The sequence below is a fragment of the Malaclemys terrapin genome, chromosome 4, assembly GCF_027887155.1.
Source record: "Malaclemys terrapin pileata isolate rMalTer1 chromosome 4, rMalTer1.hap1, whole genome shotgun sequence".
NCBI lineage: Eukaryota > Metazoa > Chordata > Testudines > Emydidae > Malaclemys > Malaclemys terrapin.
The window spans coordinates 111,131,466-111,150,118 of NC_071508.1; the positions used below are offsets into that span (position 1 = coordinate 111,131,466).

Consider the following 18,653-nt stretch of genomic DNA (forward strand, 5'->3'; position numbering starts at 1 on the left):
AAAAAAAATAATGGAGATATCTATCCCATCTCCTAGAACTAGAAGGGACCTTGAAAGGTCATCAAGTCCAGCCCCCTGCCTTCACTAGCAGGACCAAGTACTGATTTTGCCCCAGATTCCCAAGTGGCCCCCTCAAGGATTGAACTCACAACCCTGGGTTTAGTAGGCCAATGCTCAAACCACTGAGCTATCCCTCCCCCAGGGTGACTGATGGCATATAAATATCTAGTAAGCAGACAGGATGTTCCCTTGAGGGTGCAGATGGGTTGGAGGTCACTAGACATATAGGGCCAGAGAGGCTCATTCCTTCTGCATTCCCCATTCACTTCTTCCTCTCCCTATGTTAACACTGACTGGAGGCCAGCTGCCTCTATGCTGGTGTGCCTCATATGGTAGTGTACCAAAATCTCAGAGAGCAGCAGCATACAAGGTCTACTACACAGCAATCTGGGCTCACACAAAGAAGTAGTGGGCAGGCTAAGTTTACTGAAAATGGGACCAAAAAAAAAAAAAATCTTATGTTTCAGAATAACTGGATGAACTAATAACAATAGTATACCATGATTGCACAGGGATGCATGCCAATAATAATAATATGGTAACCCTAAGAAGCTGGTCCTATTTCAAACCCATTATAGCAGCTCCACCTGCAAAATGAGTTGGTAAGTCTACCTGCTAATAGCCAAGTGCCCACATGACAAAACCACCACCACTGCTACAATTGGTTTTAATCAACCACTTTATTGGCAGTCTCAGTATAGAGCCTAAAGACTGAATGGGCTACGCAGACTGAATTTTCCTCTCCCTCCTAGAGAATTAGCAGCAAGGCATTGGGCATGCTGTGCTACTACTCTACCAATCTGAGGGGACAGAGAGAGGACTTCAATCTCTAGGGCTTTTGGTCTTGTACCAGCCCTATATTCATTCATAAATTGTGAAAAACATCACAAGCAGCAGCAATATCCCCTGCTGGCTGTGTTGCTGCAGTACCACTAAAAGCTTTCCCAGCTTGGCCAACTATCACCCAAAAACATCAATGACGCTGGTACGAAGTACACACAAGGCACCCAATAGAATAGAAACTGTCAACTACAGTCATTGCTGGATGGAAGATAAAACAGCTGTTTCTGAGAACTGGAAATTTAAAAAATAAAGAGAGGTAAATGATTCTTTAACAGTATTTAATATTAGAAGAAGCCAAAATTCCATGGTTCTGCCCTCCAGGGTATCAATTCCAAGGCTGGTTATGTGACTTCTGTGAAGTAGATGGGATAGTATACTGACTGTGTGTTCTCTTATACACAAAATGAGTTTGAATGGTTGCAAATAAATTCAGATATGAGAGGTTGGGTTTCCAAACAATCCCTTTATTAAAGGCAGTCTGACCCTCCAGTCTGCCTGTTTTCCTGCCCATGGCATTCAGGAAGGTTCAGGGTTAAATAGGATAACAAACAGACAATAAATTAGAACAGTAACAAGATAAAACTAAGGGCTCTCTGTTTTTGGACACTATCTGACTGAGCAAGTAAAGGTTGGTGGGGAAGTTTTTGAGAGCTCAACTCCCTCCTCAGTGCTTTCTGTCTTTCAGTCTAGTTATTTCACAATGCTGAAGTTCCTGTACTCCAGTGCAACAATCTTCTTCTCATTGCGGAATTCTGCTCGGTTGATGTGGGATTTGGGGCTTCCTGTCTTCCTGAGCCATTCCTGCAGCTCCCGTACCTTGACACTGGGACCTTGGATTTGTCCTTGCACAGTGCCATCTTCGGTGTTTTGGACCCAGCCAACGAGCCCCAGCTTCTTACCCTCAGCCTAAAAAGGAAATGTGAGATGAAGATGGGATTAATATGAATTGAAGGCAGACCACAGACTGGCATCTTTATATAGGAATCAGTCCCCAGGGAGGACCATGGGAAAGCCATCTATAAGAGAGATCCCATGGAATAGCCAGACAGAATGCACTTTGAGATTAATCCAGTTATCCACTGTAACACCTTTATATTGAAAACAGCACCTGCAATACATCCCTTGAGTTATCCCTAGGGAATACAAACCAGGTGTCACTGGCAACAGGCAGTGTCAAGAGATTCCAAACAAAGCACAGCTGTGGGTATAAAAGCCATGATGCTAGTGACTCAGCAAAGACTCTCCTGACTCAGTCTCAGCTGAATTACTTACAAATGACCCAGCAGCCTCATAAAAGCCTCTGGGACCTTTGCCGGAAAGAGTCTGTGCTGTAGACCATTAAGAGATCACAACAGAATGTCGGCTGACCAGAAAGAGGGTAAGGTGACTCCCCAGGACAGGAGGTTCCAAAAGGAAAAGACTTTGACCTTGAATGTTAATGTTTTTCATTAAAGTACAAAATTTAACTCAGATTTTGTTCTCTAGGGGGTTCAACAATACCTAGGCCTCTCCAGTCCCAAGACAATACTCTTGCTCTAGGACCTGGAATTTAATGGGCTATACTTATTTAGTGAGACAAGTCCTCAGCAAGTCACAACCCAACCCCAGTCCTCTCCCCCAAAAAGTAATGGATCCAGAAGGCAAGACTGGTGACTCCTGCAGCTACCCCAAAAGGAGAAAACATAGAAGAGCAGTAGGGGGAAACAGCAGCAGCTACAAGGTAGATAGGGCCAATGCCAAGTTGGGAGAGGCAGCTCAGGCCCAGCCTGTGCTGAGATTCAAATACAGATGGGAGTTCAGTACAACCTGGGCCCCGGTGGTGACTAGATCAAGGTGCCTGAGCAGCCCCATCCTGGATGAGCCGCCAGCCTCGCCCTCTGCTCCAGCATTTGCAGCAGACACACCTGGGTGTACTTGCGGAAGAACACTCCTTGGACCTTCCCAAAGACTTCATAGTCCACAGAGATGAGGCTGTCGCCCTCAGTCATAGTCACGCGCGCCTGGTACAAAAACAAAGCGGCGACTATTAGCAGAGATCCAGGGGGATGCCACCACCCTCCTCCCCCACGCAGGCCAGACGGGCTTCCCGCGGGGCCCCACTGCGGCTGCATTGCGGGGCTCGGGGGAGAGGGAGTGACCGGGGCAGAGGAGGAGTGGGGAGGTGAGGGGGGAGACAGGCAGGCCGGAACCGCACCTTATTTGGTGCCTAACGTCCCAGGACCCGTGCCCAAGGAGCCACTGAGCAGCCACCCGGCCCTCCCAGCAGGCAGAGGGAGCTGCCTCTGCTCCCCGCCGTGCCCTGGAGGCGGGATCACGCCTCCGCCAGCCCCCCGGGCAGGCGTCCCGGCTCCGCCCACGACCTGTCCCCTTCCTCAACTTCACGAATAAGCAGCAGGGCGCGGAGACGGGTCCGGCCGGACTCACCAGCCAGGGACCCGCAGCCAGAGCGAGAACTCGCGCTGCCCAACGGCTGTGGCGCGCTCCGGGTTTTACCGCCGTCCGGTCATAGAGCCGGGAACAGAGCAGCCCCAGACCATAGAGCCGAGCGCCAGAGCGGCCGACTCAGCTGGAGGCTAGAGCGACCCTGGAGATTGCGTTGGCGTGCTGGTTTCCAGGCAACTAGTAAACAGACAGTGCGCGGCGCCCAGCGCGGCCGGAGGCCCAGGTGAGGATGGCGGTGACGGGGCGTTTGTTTCCCTGGGGGTGCGTGAGGGCAGCACCTCGCCCGGGGGAACCTTTCCCGGGGCGGGAGTCAGGGGTTGGCTGCTGGGGTGTCGGAGCGTGTCTGGGCAGCCTCGCTCGCCAGAGGGCGTTTTCTGTGGTGCCGAGCACCTCCCGATCCCCCTTCGCTGACATGGGATAACGGGTCCCGAGCGGGGCCGGGCCTTCCCCACGCGGAAAGGAGGAAGGGTGCTTTACTTAAGGGCCTGGTTCAAGTCCCAGCTCAGCAGCCACCTCTCGCGGAGCAAGCCGTGCCTTGTCTCCGTCTGACAACGCTGCCTGTCTCAGCGTCTGGGACACGGAAATATCCCACCAAGGAACGTGACCTCATTGATTTTCACTGTCTGGGCTGAGAGACGGGCAATGAAGGAAACAATCATCAGCATCAACTGCACTTTGCAGGTCCTGTCAAAATTCATTCAGCTTTAGCAACCTCAGGGGCTGTTGGTTAATATAAGGGAAAGTGTGTGTGTGTGTGTGTGTCATAACAATAAATGCTGTTTAGTTTGACAGAGTCCCTGCAAACCTGCCCCATTCTCAGCCTTGTTTGCAATGTGTCACTGAGAGGGTTTGGTGAGTTCTAATATCAGCAGAAGGCTGTAGCCTGTTTCCTGGTCTCAGTGGAATAGACTTCCCTGCTGGCTGAGCACATTCCTGCTGCTTTCATAGCAAGACATTGCACGGGCAGGGAAAGAAGCATTTTATTTCCAACTGCATTAGAGAATTCAACAGCTCCATTAATGTCCTTTGGGCTGGTCCCCCCCAACCCAATTTTGTGAGTATTCATGGCCTGCCATACAATTTCTATTCCCAGATGTGGCCCTCAGGCCAAAACGTTTGCCCACCCCTGCTCTAGAGTATAGATTTTTGGGGAGGAAGCCCCATCTTGGGAACAAATATGTCTGTAATGTCTTTGTTTTTGCCCCAATGTTCTGCCGCAGGCACTGAATGGCTCAGCTGCAACTGGCTGTGTGTCCACCTGTGGATTCTATGGTGGCAGCTCCCAGTCTTCCATTAACAGGGCAGAAGAGATACCATCCCAAGGCCCTTGGGCACCAGTCCCGGCTAGAACACCTGAAGAACAACTTCCAGCAGCAGCTCTTGCGTGACAAGGAGGAGAAACTGAAGGATCTTTGCATCTGCAAAAGCCGGAGTTATTCCTGCTCTCTCTCTTCTGGGAGCAGCCAGCAGGACTCTGGACAGGGAGGCTTCTACTCTGCTGGACCCCATAGCAGGTATCTCACCAGCCAGACCAGTACTTTGCCCTCCAAGTGGGCAGCCAGACGGAGAGAAGGGGTGGACCGCTCCTACCCTCTGAAACCAGTCTTTCACCGCAAAGCTGAGAGCGTTCCAGTGGTCAGCACAAGTCAGCTCAGGAGCTCGCCACCCATGGCTGAATCTCCCAGCAATAGTTCTAGCTCAAAGAAGAGAGGGAAGTTGCCAGCAGCCAGGGCCCAGCCAGCTGTATTGCCATCTTCTTTGGCAGCAGAGCAGCGTAAGCAGTCAGCCACCCATCCAAGCAGGGCAGAGTTGGGTTACATCCAAAGGCTGGAGGCAGCTGGGCAGAGCCTGGAGGAGGAGATCCGGAGGAAAGAGGCCCTCCTCAGAGAGAAGCTGAGGAGAACAGAGGAGGAACTCAGGAGGATCCAGAGAGAGAAGCAGCAGGTGGAGGTGGAAGAGAGAAAGGAGAGAGAGGGTCTGAGGATGCAAGAGAAGAAAGCAGCAGGGCTTTCTGGGGGGAACATTTTCAGGGCTACAGCCAGGCCCAGTGAGGGGGACTGTGGTTGGGAGCAGTGTCCAGAGGGTGCCATGCCCATGCCAAACAATACCCACCTTCCCTATGTGCAGGGCATAGAGAGACTCAAGAGGGGGCGGCTGGTGGCCAGCAACAGCAAAATTCAAGAGCACATGGCTTTGGAGAGCATGGCCTCCTGTTCAAAGTTGGTCATGAAACACAGCCAGGGTCCACCTGCAGCAGCCCCCTCCGAACAAGACCCTGCAGCAGAAATGTTGCATTCACAGGATCCCATTGGCAGGGAGCAGGGGGAGCTAGGAGAATGTGGCTTCTGTGGGCGTCGGTTTCTCCATCTCCGGCTGGAGAAGCACATGAATGTTTGCAGCAAGAGCCAAGGCTCCAAGAGGAAAGTATTTGACTCAAGCATGGCGAGAGCCAGGGGAACCGAGCTGGAGCAATATCAGCACTGGAAGGGCAAAAACCCCACCCAGGTAACATGCACTTCCAGGCAACTGGCTGGCCTGGCGGTGTGTCAGTCCTTCCCTCTTTAAGAAGCATGGAATTATAGCTGTTTTAATACCTACTATGCCCCTGACACTCCATTCAGGCCCACTAGAATATCGCCACCTTTAGGGGATAGGCCAGCAATGAGCCCGTACACAGGACCCAGCATTAGAAGGTTTTAGGGGCTTGGTTTAGGACACCGACGCTGCCTGGAGATAGTCACCTGATCTCCAAAATAATGAAGGGGTATGAAAGAACTTGCTTATAAGTAGGGCCCTACTAATTTCACAGCTGTGAAAAACGTGTCATGGGCTGTGAAATAAGCCCTTCCCAGTGAAATCAGATCTCAGCGTGCTGTTGGGAGTGCCCCAGCTGGGGGCTGCTAGTCCAGGCTGGGCTGGGGAGGGATGGGATTTGTCCTTCCCCTGCACAGCTGCTCTTGGTGGTAGGGCCGGCTCCAGCTTTTTTGCCGCCCCAAGCAGCAAAGAAAAAAAAAAAGATAAAGCCACGATCGCGGCACTTTGGCGGCAGCTCTACCACGCCGCTTCATTCTTCTGTGGCAATTCGGCGGCCGGTCCTTCCCTCCGAGACTGAGAGACTTGCCGCCGAAGACCCAGACATGCTGCCCCTTTCCATTGGCCGCCCCAAGCACCTGCTTCCTGTGCTGGTGCCTGGAGCCGGCCGTGCTTGGTGGGGAGATCAGACCCACCTCCAGAGGCCACACAGAAATAACGGTGGTACACCCTCACTTCTCTACTGCAGCAGCCCCAGAGCTGGGCTTGGGGCTCCTACTAGGGTAACCATGGCTTCTGCTTGGGGTACCCCCAAATTGACCTGGGCTCCTGGACACAATTAATCTACCATGGACCAAGGCTCGCAACTAGGAGATCCCCTTGCTGCTGGGAGTGGCCCAGTCAGGGAGATCAGACCCACCTCCACTTCCCATAGGTGCTGGAACAGGGGTGCTGCACCTCCTGGTTTGAAGTGGTTTCCATCATTTACAGGGTTTACAGTTTTGCGTAATGGCTCTCAGCACCTCCACTATAAAAATTGTTCCAGCACCTATGCCACTTTCGGTCCTTTTACACTGTGCAAGGGGTAGAACCCACTCTTACCAGGCCAGGATGCTCCCATCAAGGGGCAACCTCTTAGTGTTGGGAGGTCTGCTGTGCTTAGGTTGAGGGAGCTGCAATATAATCGCAGGGTCCCTTTAGGTGGCTACTTTCCCCTGCTCCTCCTGATGACTGATGCCTTCCCTTGGCAACCACCATCTATCTCCACTGTCTCAGCTGCCGTAAAGGGGTAGTACCAATCTGGGGCTTTGCTGCACTGGAGGTGGGTTCAGGGCTGAGTATGCGGTTGGGCCCTCTATGAGAAGATGGTGAGTAAAGGCAGGACCTGGAGCCAGCCCAGTTATAGCTCCTGCCATCTATACTAACCACTTTTCCCCCTCTGTGCAGAATGAGCCACCCAAGAACAACTGGAGACAAAAGCATGAGTCTTTCATCCGGACCCTGCGCCAGGCCCGTGAGATACAGCATGTGATCTCCAAAGGGGGGAAGCTCTCAGACCTGCCCCCACTGCCCCCTGTAGAGAACCCAGACTATATCTCCTGCCCCCACTGCAACCGCCGCTTTGCACCCAAGGTGGCTGAGAGGCATATTCCCAAGTGCAAGACCATCAAGAACCGACCCCCGCCACCACCACAAAGGAGACGTTAAGGATGACACACTGCAGTGAATCCCAGCTCTCTCTCTCTCAAACTGTCTAGAGGAAGCTTTGTGTCCTCACCATCCCCCAAGCAGGCTGCTAACTTTTGAGATATTCCCCTGTAAAGTGAGTAAGGAGCTCAGGCCCCATGAACAGAACACTAAAGTGCTTGTACTTTGAGCTGCAGCCAGTGGTTCCTGAGTGTTTGCAGATAGGTCCGGGAGAGTTTAGGCCACTACCCTACTGCTGCTGGTTCCCATCTCTTCCCCTTCTACAGCTCTTCACAAGGAGTTCAAGTTCTCTTGCTTGAAGAGATTGCTGGGTCTTGGTGTGAGTGGGAGGAGATTACCATGATGTCCCTTGTGTAAGGAATGGGGTTGTTGGTGGGACAGCAGCAAGGGAAGAACCACCATGGGTGGCTGGTCCTCAGAATCATGATTAGCTGCTATGGTCAGGTGGTGGGGATGGAAGGCTGAGGGCTCTTTCCTCTGACATGTAGTAGTACAGTGTGGGGCAGAGGTCATCCAGAGCTCACAGATGGAAAGAAGCCCTTTAGTTAAGCACCAACAATGTGCTCAGCCTTGAAACAGCCACACAAAAATACCCCTATGCTGCTGAGATCAAACTGATATTTGTATGTTAGCACCCTGACTGTGCTGAAGGAAGCACCTGTCTGCAGAACAGCTGGGGAGTGGGCTAGAATTCTCCTCTGTTTAGCTGCAGATGCTGGCACACGAAAGCCCCCAAAGATCAATTCTCCAGCTTCATCTGCCAAGCCTATGTGTGGCGATCTCTGGGAAGAGGGGGTGGGAGGGAGTTCTCAGCTCCTGCAGTGAGAGGCCTTGTGTGGGATGATACAGTAGTTTGGATAAGTCAGGAAAGGTGGTTTCTTTGCAGAGAGAGGGAAGATAAGACATTAGCATGTTAGAACAATGTACAAACTACAGCTTTCCTTCCCTCTGTTTCTAACAGCCCCTGGAGGCAGAATCCAGAACTGCTTCCCTCTCGCAGCTGCCTTTTTGTGCTCAGTCCTGTTTATTTTCCGCATTGGTTTTGAGCTGAACAATGAAAACGGAGCAGGCAGGCTCATTCCATGCTTCTCCTGCAATAGCCCACGGGAGGATTTATTTAACTTGTTTCCACAGGAATTCATGAAAATCCTGGGACTGTTTCTATTGGACTTTGGGTCAGTAACATTTTGCTTTTCAACATCCAAAAACCTTAATTTTGGGCCATGTTTGACATAGCATCTCTTTCATCAGAAGAGCAGATTGGGGAGGAGGACCCATAAAATGCTGCTTCAGCACAAGAATTCCTTGGGGCAGAAGGCTTGCAGAGGGGCCTCATAGTAGCAGAGAAGCTATGTACGACCAGCCACTTATTGAGTATTTGGAGAGGCACCTTTCAGCCCAAGTTCCAGCATCAACTGTGGAATGGTAAAGACTCCTAGAGCTGGGTCAGGGCCTTTAGGCAACAGGGTGACTGTTACAAAGGGATTACTTACCAGGTGCACAAACTTGGACTCAGATGCAAGGTTCTTTCCAGCCTCAGTTTTCCATGGAGAGCATTCAGGCTGGCAGATGTCTTTAGGCCCCATGTAAGTAGCAGGTTGTTCAATACTAACGAAGTCCTAGCAGGTGGGTCACAAGCAGTGTAGGGATACCAGTGGAAGAACAAGTAATTCACGAGAGGAGAAAATGAACAAAAAAAGCCCAGTAGCTTTTTCTTCAAGGCCCATAGTGATCCTGCCCCAACTCAGCACAGCCTGGGGAAGATACACGGGCCAGATTTAACTAGGCTTAGTCAGAGGCTGGATATGTGGAAATAGTCCTTGATTGTGAGGTGTGTAATAGTCTCCCAAGGAAGTAGGAGACCTCCTGTCCCCAAGATAAGTGAGCAAAGCCCCCTCTCTTGGGACACTATGGTAGTTCTCAAAGACCCCAATTAGGGTTAAAGCTGCATGGTGCTGGGCACTGTACAAGTATTGAAGAGCTTACAGCCTAGGAAGAAATATTAAAATCCAGACACGGGGTCTGAAATGGGTTCAACATACATGCAGAGTGATCATGGGAGGCTGGGTACATGACTTAGTAACTCCATTTCTGCTTTTATTATTATGGGATAGCAGTGAGGTCACAGGAAGGCAGGAGAGGAGTAAATAGCAAGAAAATGGTGGGGGGGAGAGTGGAAATTCATCTGAACTGATGGATAAATGAATGTTTAAAATGAACTAAACATGAAACGAGTTTAAGAAAATCAGTACAGTAAGCCCTGTGATGTGTTTATATTAAATCCAATTTTACACCGTCCTCACCCTGTTCTCAATGTGCCAAAGGCTGTTGGTGTCAGCAATGCTGATCTGCATCACAGAAGTCAGCAGGGGAAGTTGGTGAGGACAATGGAGCTTTTAACTCTTGGGAAGTTGTGGGAGGCAGTTGAGATTGTGGGATAAACACATTCACTGCAAATTTCTGCTAAAATAATGAGCAGATTAAATAGCTAATGTTGACATTGAAGTTGTAAGCCAAATTGTCTGCTGGGGTTTCACTACTGAAGTCAATGAAATTATGCCAGGAGATAATTGGCTTGCCATCTTTATGTTTCAGAGTCAACAATGGGCAGTTCACTGCTCTTGTTGAGCTATTGTTTCAGTTCATCTGCAGACTCAGGCAGGCACACCGACACCACAGAATACAGGAGGCCCTGATTAAAACCTCCAGAGACGTAAGGGAGAATCAGAGTTTTTATGTTCTCTGTTTGTACAGCACCCAGCACAATGGGACCTTGATCCATGACTGATGCTCTGGTAATGCAAATATATCATCAGAACAGGCAGCAGTGCCGCTTATTAAAACTGCTGAATAGGTGACTGTGGGAGACTTTTAACACTCCAGTAAAAGCTGTTCTAAGAGAACCAAGATTTTGTTCCGTTGGAGCCCATCTCTTCCTGCTGCTCATACCCCATGTGGTACCACTGGAGCTGTGGTAAAACGGTATCCTCATCAGGAAAAGAAGCAGCATCAAGAGATCAGGTCTCTCGTGGAACACACAGCCTCTTTTCATGTAGATGACCCTCGTAATGCAAAACTTGCCACTTTTTCACAGCAATAAACCTTCCCCTAAGCTGAGTGCGTGCACACTTTCCCCACACCTCTTGGTGAAATGAGAACACAGGAGACCCTGCTCCAACAGGAACCTGCCCTGAGTCAAGATTCTGCCTGGAGGAGAGGTGGGAATATGCACAGAGACAGGACGCACTGGAGAATTAGTTTAAACATTTATTTAAACAAACTACAAACCACTCCATTCTTTATTCTTTCAAAGAAAGACAATGACAAACTAGTTATTCTGCCAGTGTCAGAGCAGGCATAAGTCGTGTTCCACTATAACAACTCAATAGCAAAACTAGCAAAAGACTTGACATATGGAGCTAGCAATGCAAAAAGGGGAGAAGTAGAAAGGGGTTTGAAACTGTTCAAAGGCACTTCTGCCCACTTGCCCTTCACTTTCCATCCCAAAACATGGTGCTGGGTTTAAACTGCTTTTTTGGTTGCATAGCTAGCTGGTGTGAAAATCAGTGGTCTTTAATAGGCACAACTTGGATAGCATGAATCCTCTAAGGCACATATGTGGTTGTGGAGCACAGGACACCCTCTGCCAGGGATCTGAATCCTCTACTAGATCCCAAGGGGAATCCAGTCTTCCCAACTGCAAAGCATTGAGAAATGAGGATAGCAGTGCACTGCAGAAGAGCAACTCCCAGCAGCTTGGTGCTCGCTTATTGGACATGGCTTAGGCTTAGCACTTCACTCCTTCTCAAAGCCACTGCTGCAACATGACAGACTCCATCTCCACTGCAGCAACAGAATTCTTATGCTGAAACTCCTAACCTGAGAACTAGCTCCAATACATATGGGAGAAGAGAGGGCACGGTCCCCAACAGTAACCAAGCAACCCTTGAACTCCTGGCATTCAAGACCCTACATTGAGGCTGTCTCCCTCCTTCCCTCCCTACAATGATAAGGGCAGCCAGATTGAGGTCTAACTGCCCAGGTTGCTGACCAGAACAGACTGCATTTGATTCAGCTCTAGAATACTACAGTGATAGGCACTAGAGAAGATCCTAAAAGACAGGACGCTTTGGCATCTGTCCCCAGACAGAGAATTTCATCAAGAAAAATGTTAGCACCCTTAAACAGTCCCCACAAGGGAAGAAAAGTCTAAGGCAGGTGAAACAGCTCTCATTGAAAGATTCAAGGCAACACTAGACACACCCTGGTGATGGGGACAGTTTTAGGGATAATGAAATCACAGTCCCACCCCACTGCATGGGAGGAGAGGACTCTGCTCCCTTGAAGCCCCACCTTGGGGAAGGGGTGAGGGACTAGCTTCCCCCTAGAGGCCCTTCCCAACCCAAAAATCCACCCCAAGTCAATTAGCTAAACAATTTAGAAAAATCTCTCTCATTCCCTACTAGAGATATGGGAAAGGCCACTTCAAGTTCCTTGGGGGAGAGAACCTGGTGCAGCTAGAGAAGGGGTGAGCTTTAGACTGAGGCCTAACCATATACTGCCCTTGGGAAAGATACATTCTGTGTGCACTGCAGTAAAGACCCATGCTGAGAGGGCAGCTGTGCTCCCACTTTGTCAAAATAATGGAGGGGGAAAAAATACTGACGATGCTGACACCAGTATGGAGACTGTGTGCCAGCCTATTGTGAGGGATAAGTAGAAGCAAAGCCAGGAGCAGCAATGGACTCGCTCTGAGAAACCAGACATGACAAGAGCAGCTCTGGCACCCAAAACTATCTGAACAGATGGAGTAATGAGTGTGCAACAGCCTGAGATCCAGATACACCTTTTCTGGTTAGGAAGCAGCTGGTCTGAACTCAACAACCCTATCTCAAGCAGTTCCCTCTGCTACAACTGGAAACTACATCCAATTCTCCTGTTTGTGCAGTGCTTGGAGGGCGAAAAGCACTAGCTGAGTGCTAGGCCCTCAGAATAAAGCATTTAAACTTCATCTGTAGGACTAGGGCACACAGCTGTATGGCCAAAGCCTGCACCTCAAGTCAGGGGCATGCTTTCTATCACCATCTCCCCACTGCCTCCAGAGTAAAACACATTCAAAGCTCTGTTTGCCCGTAAGCAGGATGGAGCTGTCCCACGGGCTAGGGCCCTGTCCATTGCCATAACGGCTGGGAGCAGCTCAGAGTTCACCGCTCTAAAGTGAAGGTGGGGAGTTAGGGTTCAGCCAATTTCCGTTCTCAATGATTCTCTCTCTCCCTCTCTCTCTCTCTCTCATCTAGAGGTGCAGTGACTAATGCTGGGGTCCCAAGGGCAGCTCTCAGGAAGCAGTGAAACAAAAAGGGCCACAAGCTGCTACCGGAGCCATCAACATGATGGGTCCAGGGTTGTCTTGCTTCAAGGGCAGGATTGATGGATGAGGTACAGAGAAGAGCTGCTGCTGCCATAATCACTGAGCTGACCATGACCCGGAGCTCAGGGCCCTGCCCCTCTGAAAACTCACTCCTAGATCATATCTAAAAGGAGGTGTCTCCCACCGAACGTACATGGGTGCTGCTCTGGAGCCTCCGCCCTCGCTCCTTATCTGTGAGTGACCTGAAGCCAGGAAAGCCGCTCTCTGCATTCAGTTAGTGTGTTGTGAAGTTGGATGGACCCCAGCAAGCTCAAGAGACTAGAGGCTGGAGCGGCATGAGTCCGTTCCCAAGAGACACCAGGAATCTGAATCCAAGTCAGTTTTTGGATCCGTTTCCATCTCTTCTTTGGCTGTCTGGGTTCCTTTGGAATGAGCCTGCAGCTGTCCAGACAAATAGTCAGTCACTCCCAGAACTCAGCTGCTGGCCATACACAATTTGCTGGCTACTCCAGATGCAAGTTTCTACCATCACAGAGAGAGCTACTATGGCAATCCCAGCCAGGACACACTACATCTAACTGCTCCCCTCTTCTTGGACAGGAGAAATACAAGTTGCCCAAAGCCCTTTAGGCACTGAAGTGCCTGCCTCATGGCTGTATTACTATTAAATTATTGCCATAGAGTAAACCAGAGTGTCTTTGCAGTTGACAAAGAGCAACAGGCACAAGGAATTTCTACCCTACACCCCTCTGTTCTGTTCCATCTCCTCCTGGCTTAAGAGATTTGAGTTTGATTAAAAGCTCTTCCTCTTCTCCTCCCCTCCCCCAAATCCAGCCAGAGCTAGGATCAAAATTCTCTACCCCCACACACAACTTCCAAAGGGTGTGGGGATTCTCAGCCTGAATGCCCCACCCAAGGAATGTCCTCACCTGCTGCATTCCCTCTGTCCCCCTGCAGAACCTCTGGAGCTGGGCACTGAGACGACTGGTTTCCTGCTGCAGCTTCTGTTGATCAGCCAGACACTGTAACACCAAGCCCTGCAACCGCTCCACCTCAGTTTGCAAAGTGTTGCACACACAGGCTGAAACTGGAGACGCTGCCTTTCCCTCCATATAAGGCAGGGCTGGAGCTGAACACATTTGCTGCAAAGAGAGATGGGGAAGTGAGTCTGTATGTGTGTGGAACATGTGAAACCTCCCAGGCCAGTGGCTGCCTGTGCCATGGTGAGAGAATGAGGATGAAAGATGGCACCACAGCTGCTGAAGTTGCAGATTTTCAAGCACTAAGTGCTGGATCCTTGGGCAGCCAGGTCTCCCCTGACTCCAAATTTGGACACACCTTCCTCCCTCTTTGCAGCTGTTGTCCCTACCTGCTTGTCATTCTGAAATCCTCGTTGATGCCTCCCCACCTCAGCTTGATTTCCCAGGTGAGTCGGGAATTAGCACCTCATCTAGAGATGGCAGCACTATAAACTCTTGTATAATTTCCTGCCCTGTCCATGCTTCCCAGGTTCCTCCCTCCCACTGGAGTCTCCCAGCATGGAGTTAATATTTCCCCAGATGTGTTAGCTGCATTTTTCCTAAACCAAAACTCCTTTTATTTCCTGCCCATATGTCTAGTGTCTCTTGGATTTCTCTCTCCTCACTGGTATTCACAACTCCTCCCAAGTTAGCATCAACTGTGAACATCACTAACATGCCCCTTTCCACTCTCATCCAGACCATTAATTAGCCTGATCCAATAGCCCCCACTAGACCTCCCCACATCTCAAATGTTGCCATTTATGCTCCCATCAGCTCTTAATCAACCATCATTCATTGTGGGAGATGTGATCTTAAGATATATGTTACCTGGGGCTCTATCTTGGGCTTGAATTCAGCAGGAGCATCAGAGGCCACTTTGAGTCCTTGCAGTTCCTGATAGGGAAGAGTCTCCTTTTCAGGCTCTGAAGAGTCTGTGCTCATAGGAAATGGGCTGTCAGGCATAGGTATGAATTCAGCATTCTCCAGTTCCTGGACACACACAGAAGCAACATTGTGTCAGAGATTCCTCATGCTCTCAAACACCCTGCATCTCTTCAGCCAGGACACCAGCACCCTCTTGTGGTGGAAAACAAGACTATGGCTTAAGGGCTACTCACGCAGCAGACCCCTTGCTTGAAGTCAGACTAGCAGCAACACTCTCCTCTGGATAGTAGCCTGGCACTGCACTAGGCTCTCAGATCATCATCGGGGTGAACTCCACACCATTTCCTGGTGTAGGGTGGTTGGCCAACAGGTCCCGTTTGTGTGACCATTTAGGCGTGTGACAATTCTCCAAAAAGGACCATACTAATGTACTCACCCTACACACACCCACACCATATATAACTTGAAAACTTATGTATGTTTATATGAGGCATAAAATGGAGTAGTCAAGTGGTGCCGTAAGCCTGTAGACAAGGTGAAACACTGGTACCTAAAAACAAAAAAGTGTCATTTTCTGCACAGTTCCAGAAACACTGCAACAGGACCATGAGTACAGTTTTTACTGTTTAAGTTAATTTCAGCACCTTAGTGTGGTACTTCTTGGTCAAAGCTACCAAACAACAGTGTATTAAAAGATTTTTTAGTTTTGCATGGGCAAGTATTTTTTTCAGAAATGAAGCTGTTTAGAATGTGGCAAAAAATGGTGAATATCAATATGCATCTGACGAAGTGGGTATTCACCCACGAAAGCTTATGCTCCAATAAGTCTGTTAGTTTATAAGGTGCCACAGGACTTTTTGTTGCTTTTTACAGATCCAGACTAACACGACTACCCCTCTGATACTATCAATATCAAAGTATCTTACACGTGATAATAGTTTTCTATACCTTCAATTGAAATTTGCTGACCAGATCAGTCTCATACTGAAGGTTTTGCACCAGTAGAAGCAGATTGTGTGCCTACAGTTTGTGCTGCATAGTGGGTACATATAAACGTATGTGAATTCCTAATATAGTGCTTCTCCATCTGTAAGCTATTGTACATATAATGTAGCATCTAGTCTGCCTGGTAAAAGATTTTAATTTGTAATTGCCTATGCATGCAGTACTTGCATTTGAAATATTCTAGAAACTAGCTTTTTAATTCAGTGACACTTATGCAGAGCTCTGTGTTAGAGATAATACATAGCACCATAATATAAATATGCAAAAGCTATGGGAGAAAGAAGTGGCCTAATGAGAAGTAATGAAGACTTCTGCACTGAAGGGTGAAGAGCATGTTACAACTCTTATCAACAATGTCATCAACAATATGACAAACCCATTTGACCTGAATCACATCCAGAGGAGTTTAACAACATATTTGCTAGACTGCATGTAAAACCAGGTGTACACGAGTCTACTGAAAACAGCAGATGTTGGTGAAGAACAAATAGATTTATGAGAAGGGCACTTGATTCTGACAGGACATATCTTCTTCAGCTCAGTCAAGAAATCTGGCATCAAAACATTTGCTGACATGGCCAAGACCACCAAATTTAAGTCAGGCAAAGGAGGGAAACTTGCAGCAGCTATTAGTCCTGAAATTGTTTTCTGCAGAGCCCCGTCCTTAGCAAGATGCAGAGATGATGTTTCAATGGCAACTCTTCTTAGTTAACCAATAGGACCTGTGCCTGTGCCCCTCTTCCATGCTGATGGAACAATGAGAAGAACAGATAAAACTGAATTAAGGCATCAGCTGGAAGCTCAAACTGAAAGACTCCATGAGCAAAGAGCATACAACCAAGAAGCCAGAGATGCCACGGCTGTCATACAACTGATGGCTGGAGACTAATTCTACGCATTCGATGAATTATCTGCTGAGTACTTAAGGCAGGTCCTAAAAGGATTTGACAAAGCCAATTCTGTAATCAAAGTCTTTGACAGATATGGCAGAAACTTTGTGAAAACTGCTGACAGACTGTGCTGGACAGGATATAAGGTTGGATGCAAGAAATACCAGATGATTGGTGGATGCCCTGTGCCTCCATGGAAAAAGTTTCTAAATGTGATATCCAACAGGCAGTCACTTCTAAAATTCCTCTATGAATATAGGGTTAAAAATGCACCTAAGTGTGTAGGAGCACACCCAACACAAAAATTCCTTTTTGCTGGAGGCTTTTCGGATGGTGAAATAAGCAAAACCAGTAGAGGGTTTTGAAGTAGTCCCAAGACTTATACAGAACTCAAGAGGAAGAAGACATAAGGATACTTTTGCATGCTGTATGTACCAATATGGATTTTGGCTCTCTGTGTGTCAAAGGAACCATAATAAGGTCACCTGATACACAAGTTTTGATCCTTGCTGTTCATTGCTTTCCAAAACTGGAACACATAGGTAACATGTAGGCACCATCACCATTACCAGCACAATGGACAAGCACTGCTTCGTATCTGTGCATGCAATTTGTGATGCATTCACCCTGACTTCTGCAACACACTTCCTGCTGTACATGTATTCACAGGATGCGACTCTGTATCAGCCCTATTTAATATTTAGAAAAAATTGTGTTTAATGTTGTCAAAACAAAGGTACCGTACCACTTCCGACATCTTGCCAAATTGGGAAAGAGTGATGGACAAGCAGCAATTTCTGCACCAAATAAGTTGGCAGCGGTGCTGTCTGACCAGCATGAGAAAGAAAAAAAAGAGACCCATAGAGACGCCTCAATCTAGACCTGAGGACAGTTCTGAAAAGCACATCAAAAGAGCATCTTGGCAAACAAATATTTGAATGTCTCCACAAATCGGTAAACCAGCTATTGGATCACTATTGCAGTGTAGAGGATGAACTACTGCCTGTACTCTTCAAGGGCCCAATAGCAGCTGAGCTTCTACAAGACCTTATTTGTGCCTGTACCAGTAGAGGTTGTTGCACAATCTACTGTGTCTGTAGTCAGAACAATCTTCCCTGCACAGAACTGTGTATAAGCCAAGGCAATGAAGACTATGTTATCCCATGCACTCCTGACAGAGATCATAATGATGAACAAGATGTTGACTAGGGATGTTACCAGAGCTATTACATTTCAATGATACCTGTAAAAATGTGTTATTAGCTTTTGTTTCACCCTTTAGATTGTTGTTGTGATGCTTTGGGTCACAAAGAAATTGAATTTTATGTCTTGCAACAATACCTAGAGTCATTAAACTAACAAATGTATGCAAATATTTCAAAGTGGTCTGTAGAGGGGTGGTCACCCACTCCCTAATCTGGAAAGGGTTACAGACAACCCTGGGAGAGGGCTGGGGCTGCGAGCTAAAAGCTAGGCTGATTAGGGAAGCAGCCATAGCTGGGCCACGCCCCAATCAGACCTCAGCTGGACCTAATAAAAGGGTTATGAGTCAGGAGCTAGGCACTCTCCCTCCAGCTTCAGGGGGAGAAGGACCTAGCTGCCTGGGAGCTGAGGGTGCAGGCAACAGAGGAGGACTGGGGAAAGGCGAGAGGAGCTCCTGCCTGGCAACTCCCCAGGTTGCAGGCCCCTGTGCAAGGCCAAATGAGGTACTGGCGTTGCAGAGGCTACAGCCCGGGGTTAGGCAAAGGCAGCAGGTCCAAACCCCCCCTTTGCCAAAGATGAATGCCTTGTACACTGCAGTCTGCCCCAGTGAGCGGGGGCTAGATGGAGACTGGCAGTAGCCATAGACTGAGGCGAGGTGGGGATAGAGGGTTGCGGGTTCCCTGGGGAAGGGAGACC

At 48.8% G+C, this 18,653-nt stretch overlaps 3 protein-coding genes across 7 annotated transcripts in view; 1 reads left to right on the forward strand and 2 right to left on the reverse strand.

The window, feature by feature from the left end:
- Positions 1-721: 721 nt before the first annotated feature.
- On the reverse strand, positions 722-3,194 carry ACYP1 (acylphosphatase 1). 2 transcript variants are annotated; one of them, XM_054028362.1, is made up of 3 exons: positions 3,098-3,194; positions 2,808-2,903; positions 722-1,809 (listed from the first exon to the last, which is right to left on the reverse strand). In XM_054028362.1, the coding sequence occupies exons 2-3, from the start codon at positions 2,889-2,891 to the stop codon at positions 1,594-1,596; spliced, it is 300 nt and encodes a 99-aa protein (XP_053884337.1). In that variant the 5' UTR covers positions 2,892-2,903; positions 3,098-3,194; the 3' UTR covers positions 722-1,593. The 2 variants fall into 2 exon arrangements, with proteins under 2 accessions (XP_053884337.1, XP_053884336.1); XM_054028361.1 differs by lacking the exon at positions 3,098-3,194 and having other exon boundaries at positions 2,808-3,065.
- Positions 3,195-3,370: 176 nt separating this feature from the next.
- Positions 3,371-9,882, forward strand: ZC2HC1C (zinc finger C2HC-type containing 1C). 3 transcript variants are annotated; one of them, XR_008444926.1, is made up of 4 exons: positions 3,371-3,568; positions 4,566-5,850; positions 7,324-7,699; positions 8,546-9,882. XR_008444926.1 is itself a non-coding variant. In XM_054028359.1 (3 exons), the coding sequence occupies exons 2-3, from the start codon at positions 4,573-4,575 to the stop codon at positions 7,582-7,584; spliced, it is 1,539 nt and encodes a 512-aa protein (XP_053884334.1). In that variant the 5' UTR covers positions 3,371-3,568; positions 4,566-4,572; the 3' UTR covers positions 7,585-9,882. The 3 variants fall into 3 exon arrangements, 2 of the variants coding, with proteins under 2 accessions (XP_053884334.1, XP_053884335.1); XM_054028359.1 differs by having other exon boundaries at positions 7,324-9,882; XM_054028360.1 differs by lacking the exon at positions 3,371-3,568 and adding an exon at positions 3,992-4,026 and having other exon boundaries at positions 7,324-9,882.
- Positions 9,883-10,838: 956 nt separating this feature from the next.
- NEK9 (NIMA related kinase 9) overlaps positions 10,839-18,653 on the reverse strand; it is a 34,929-nt gene continuing 27,114 nt past the window's right edge. The window contains exons 20-22 of one of the 2 annotated variants that reach the window (XM_054025383.1): positions 14,803-14,964; positions 13,882-14,094; positions 10,839-13,387 (exon numbers count right to left, since the gene is read on the reverse strand). In XM_054025383.1, coding sequence (XP_053881358.1) covers positions 13,271-13,387; positions 13,882-14,094; positions 14,803-14,964 — 492 coding nt within the window. In that variant the 3' untranslated portion in view covers positions 10,839-13,270. Of the gene's footprint in view, positions 13,394-13,881; positions 14,095-14,802; positions 14,965-18,653 lie in introns of both variants that reach the window. The other variant, XM_054025382.1, reaches the window with a different exon arrangement.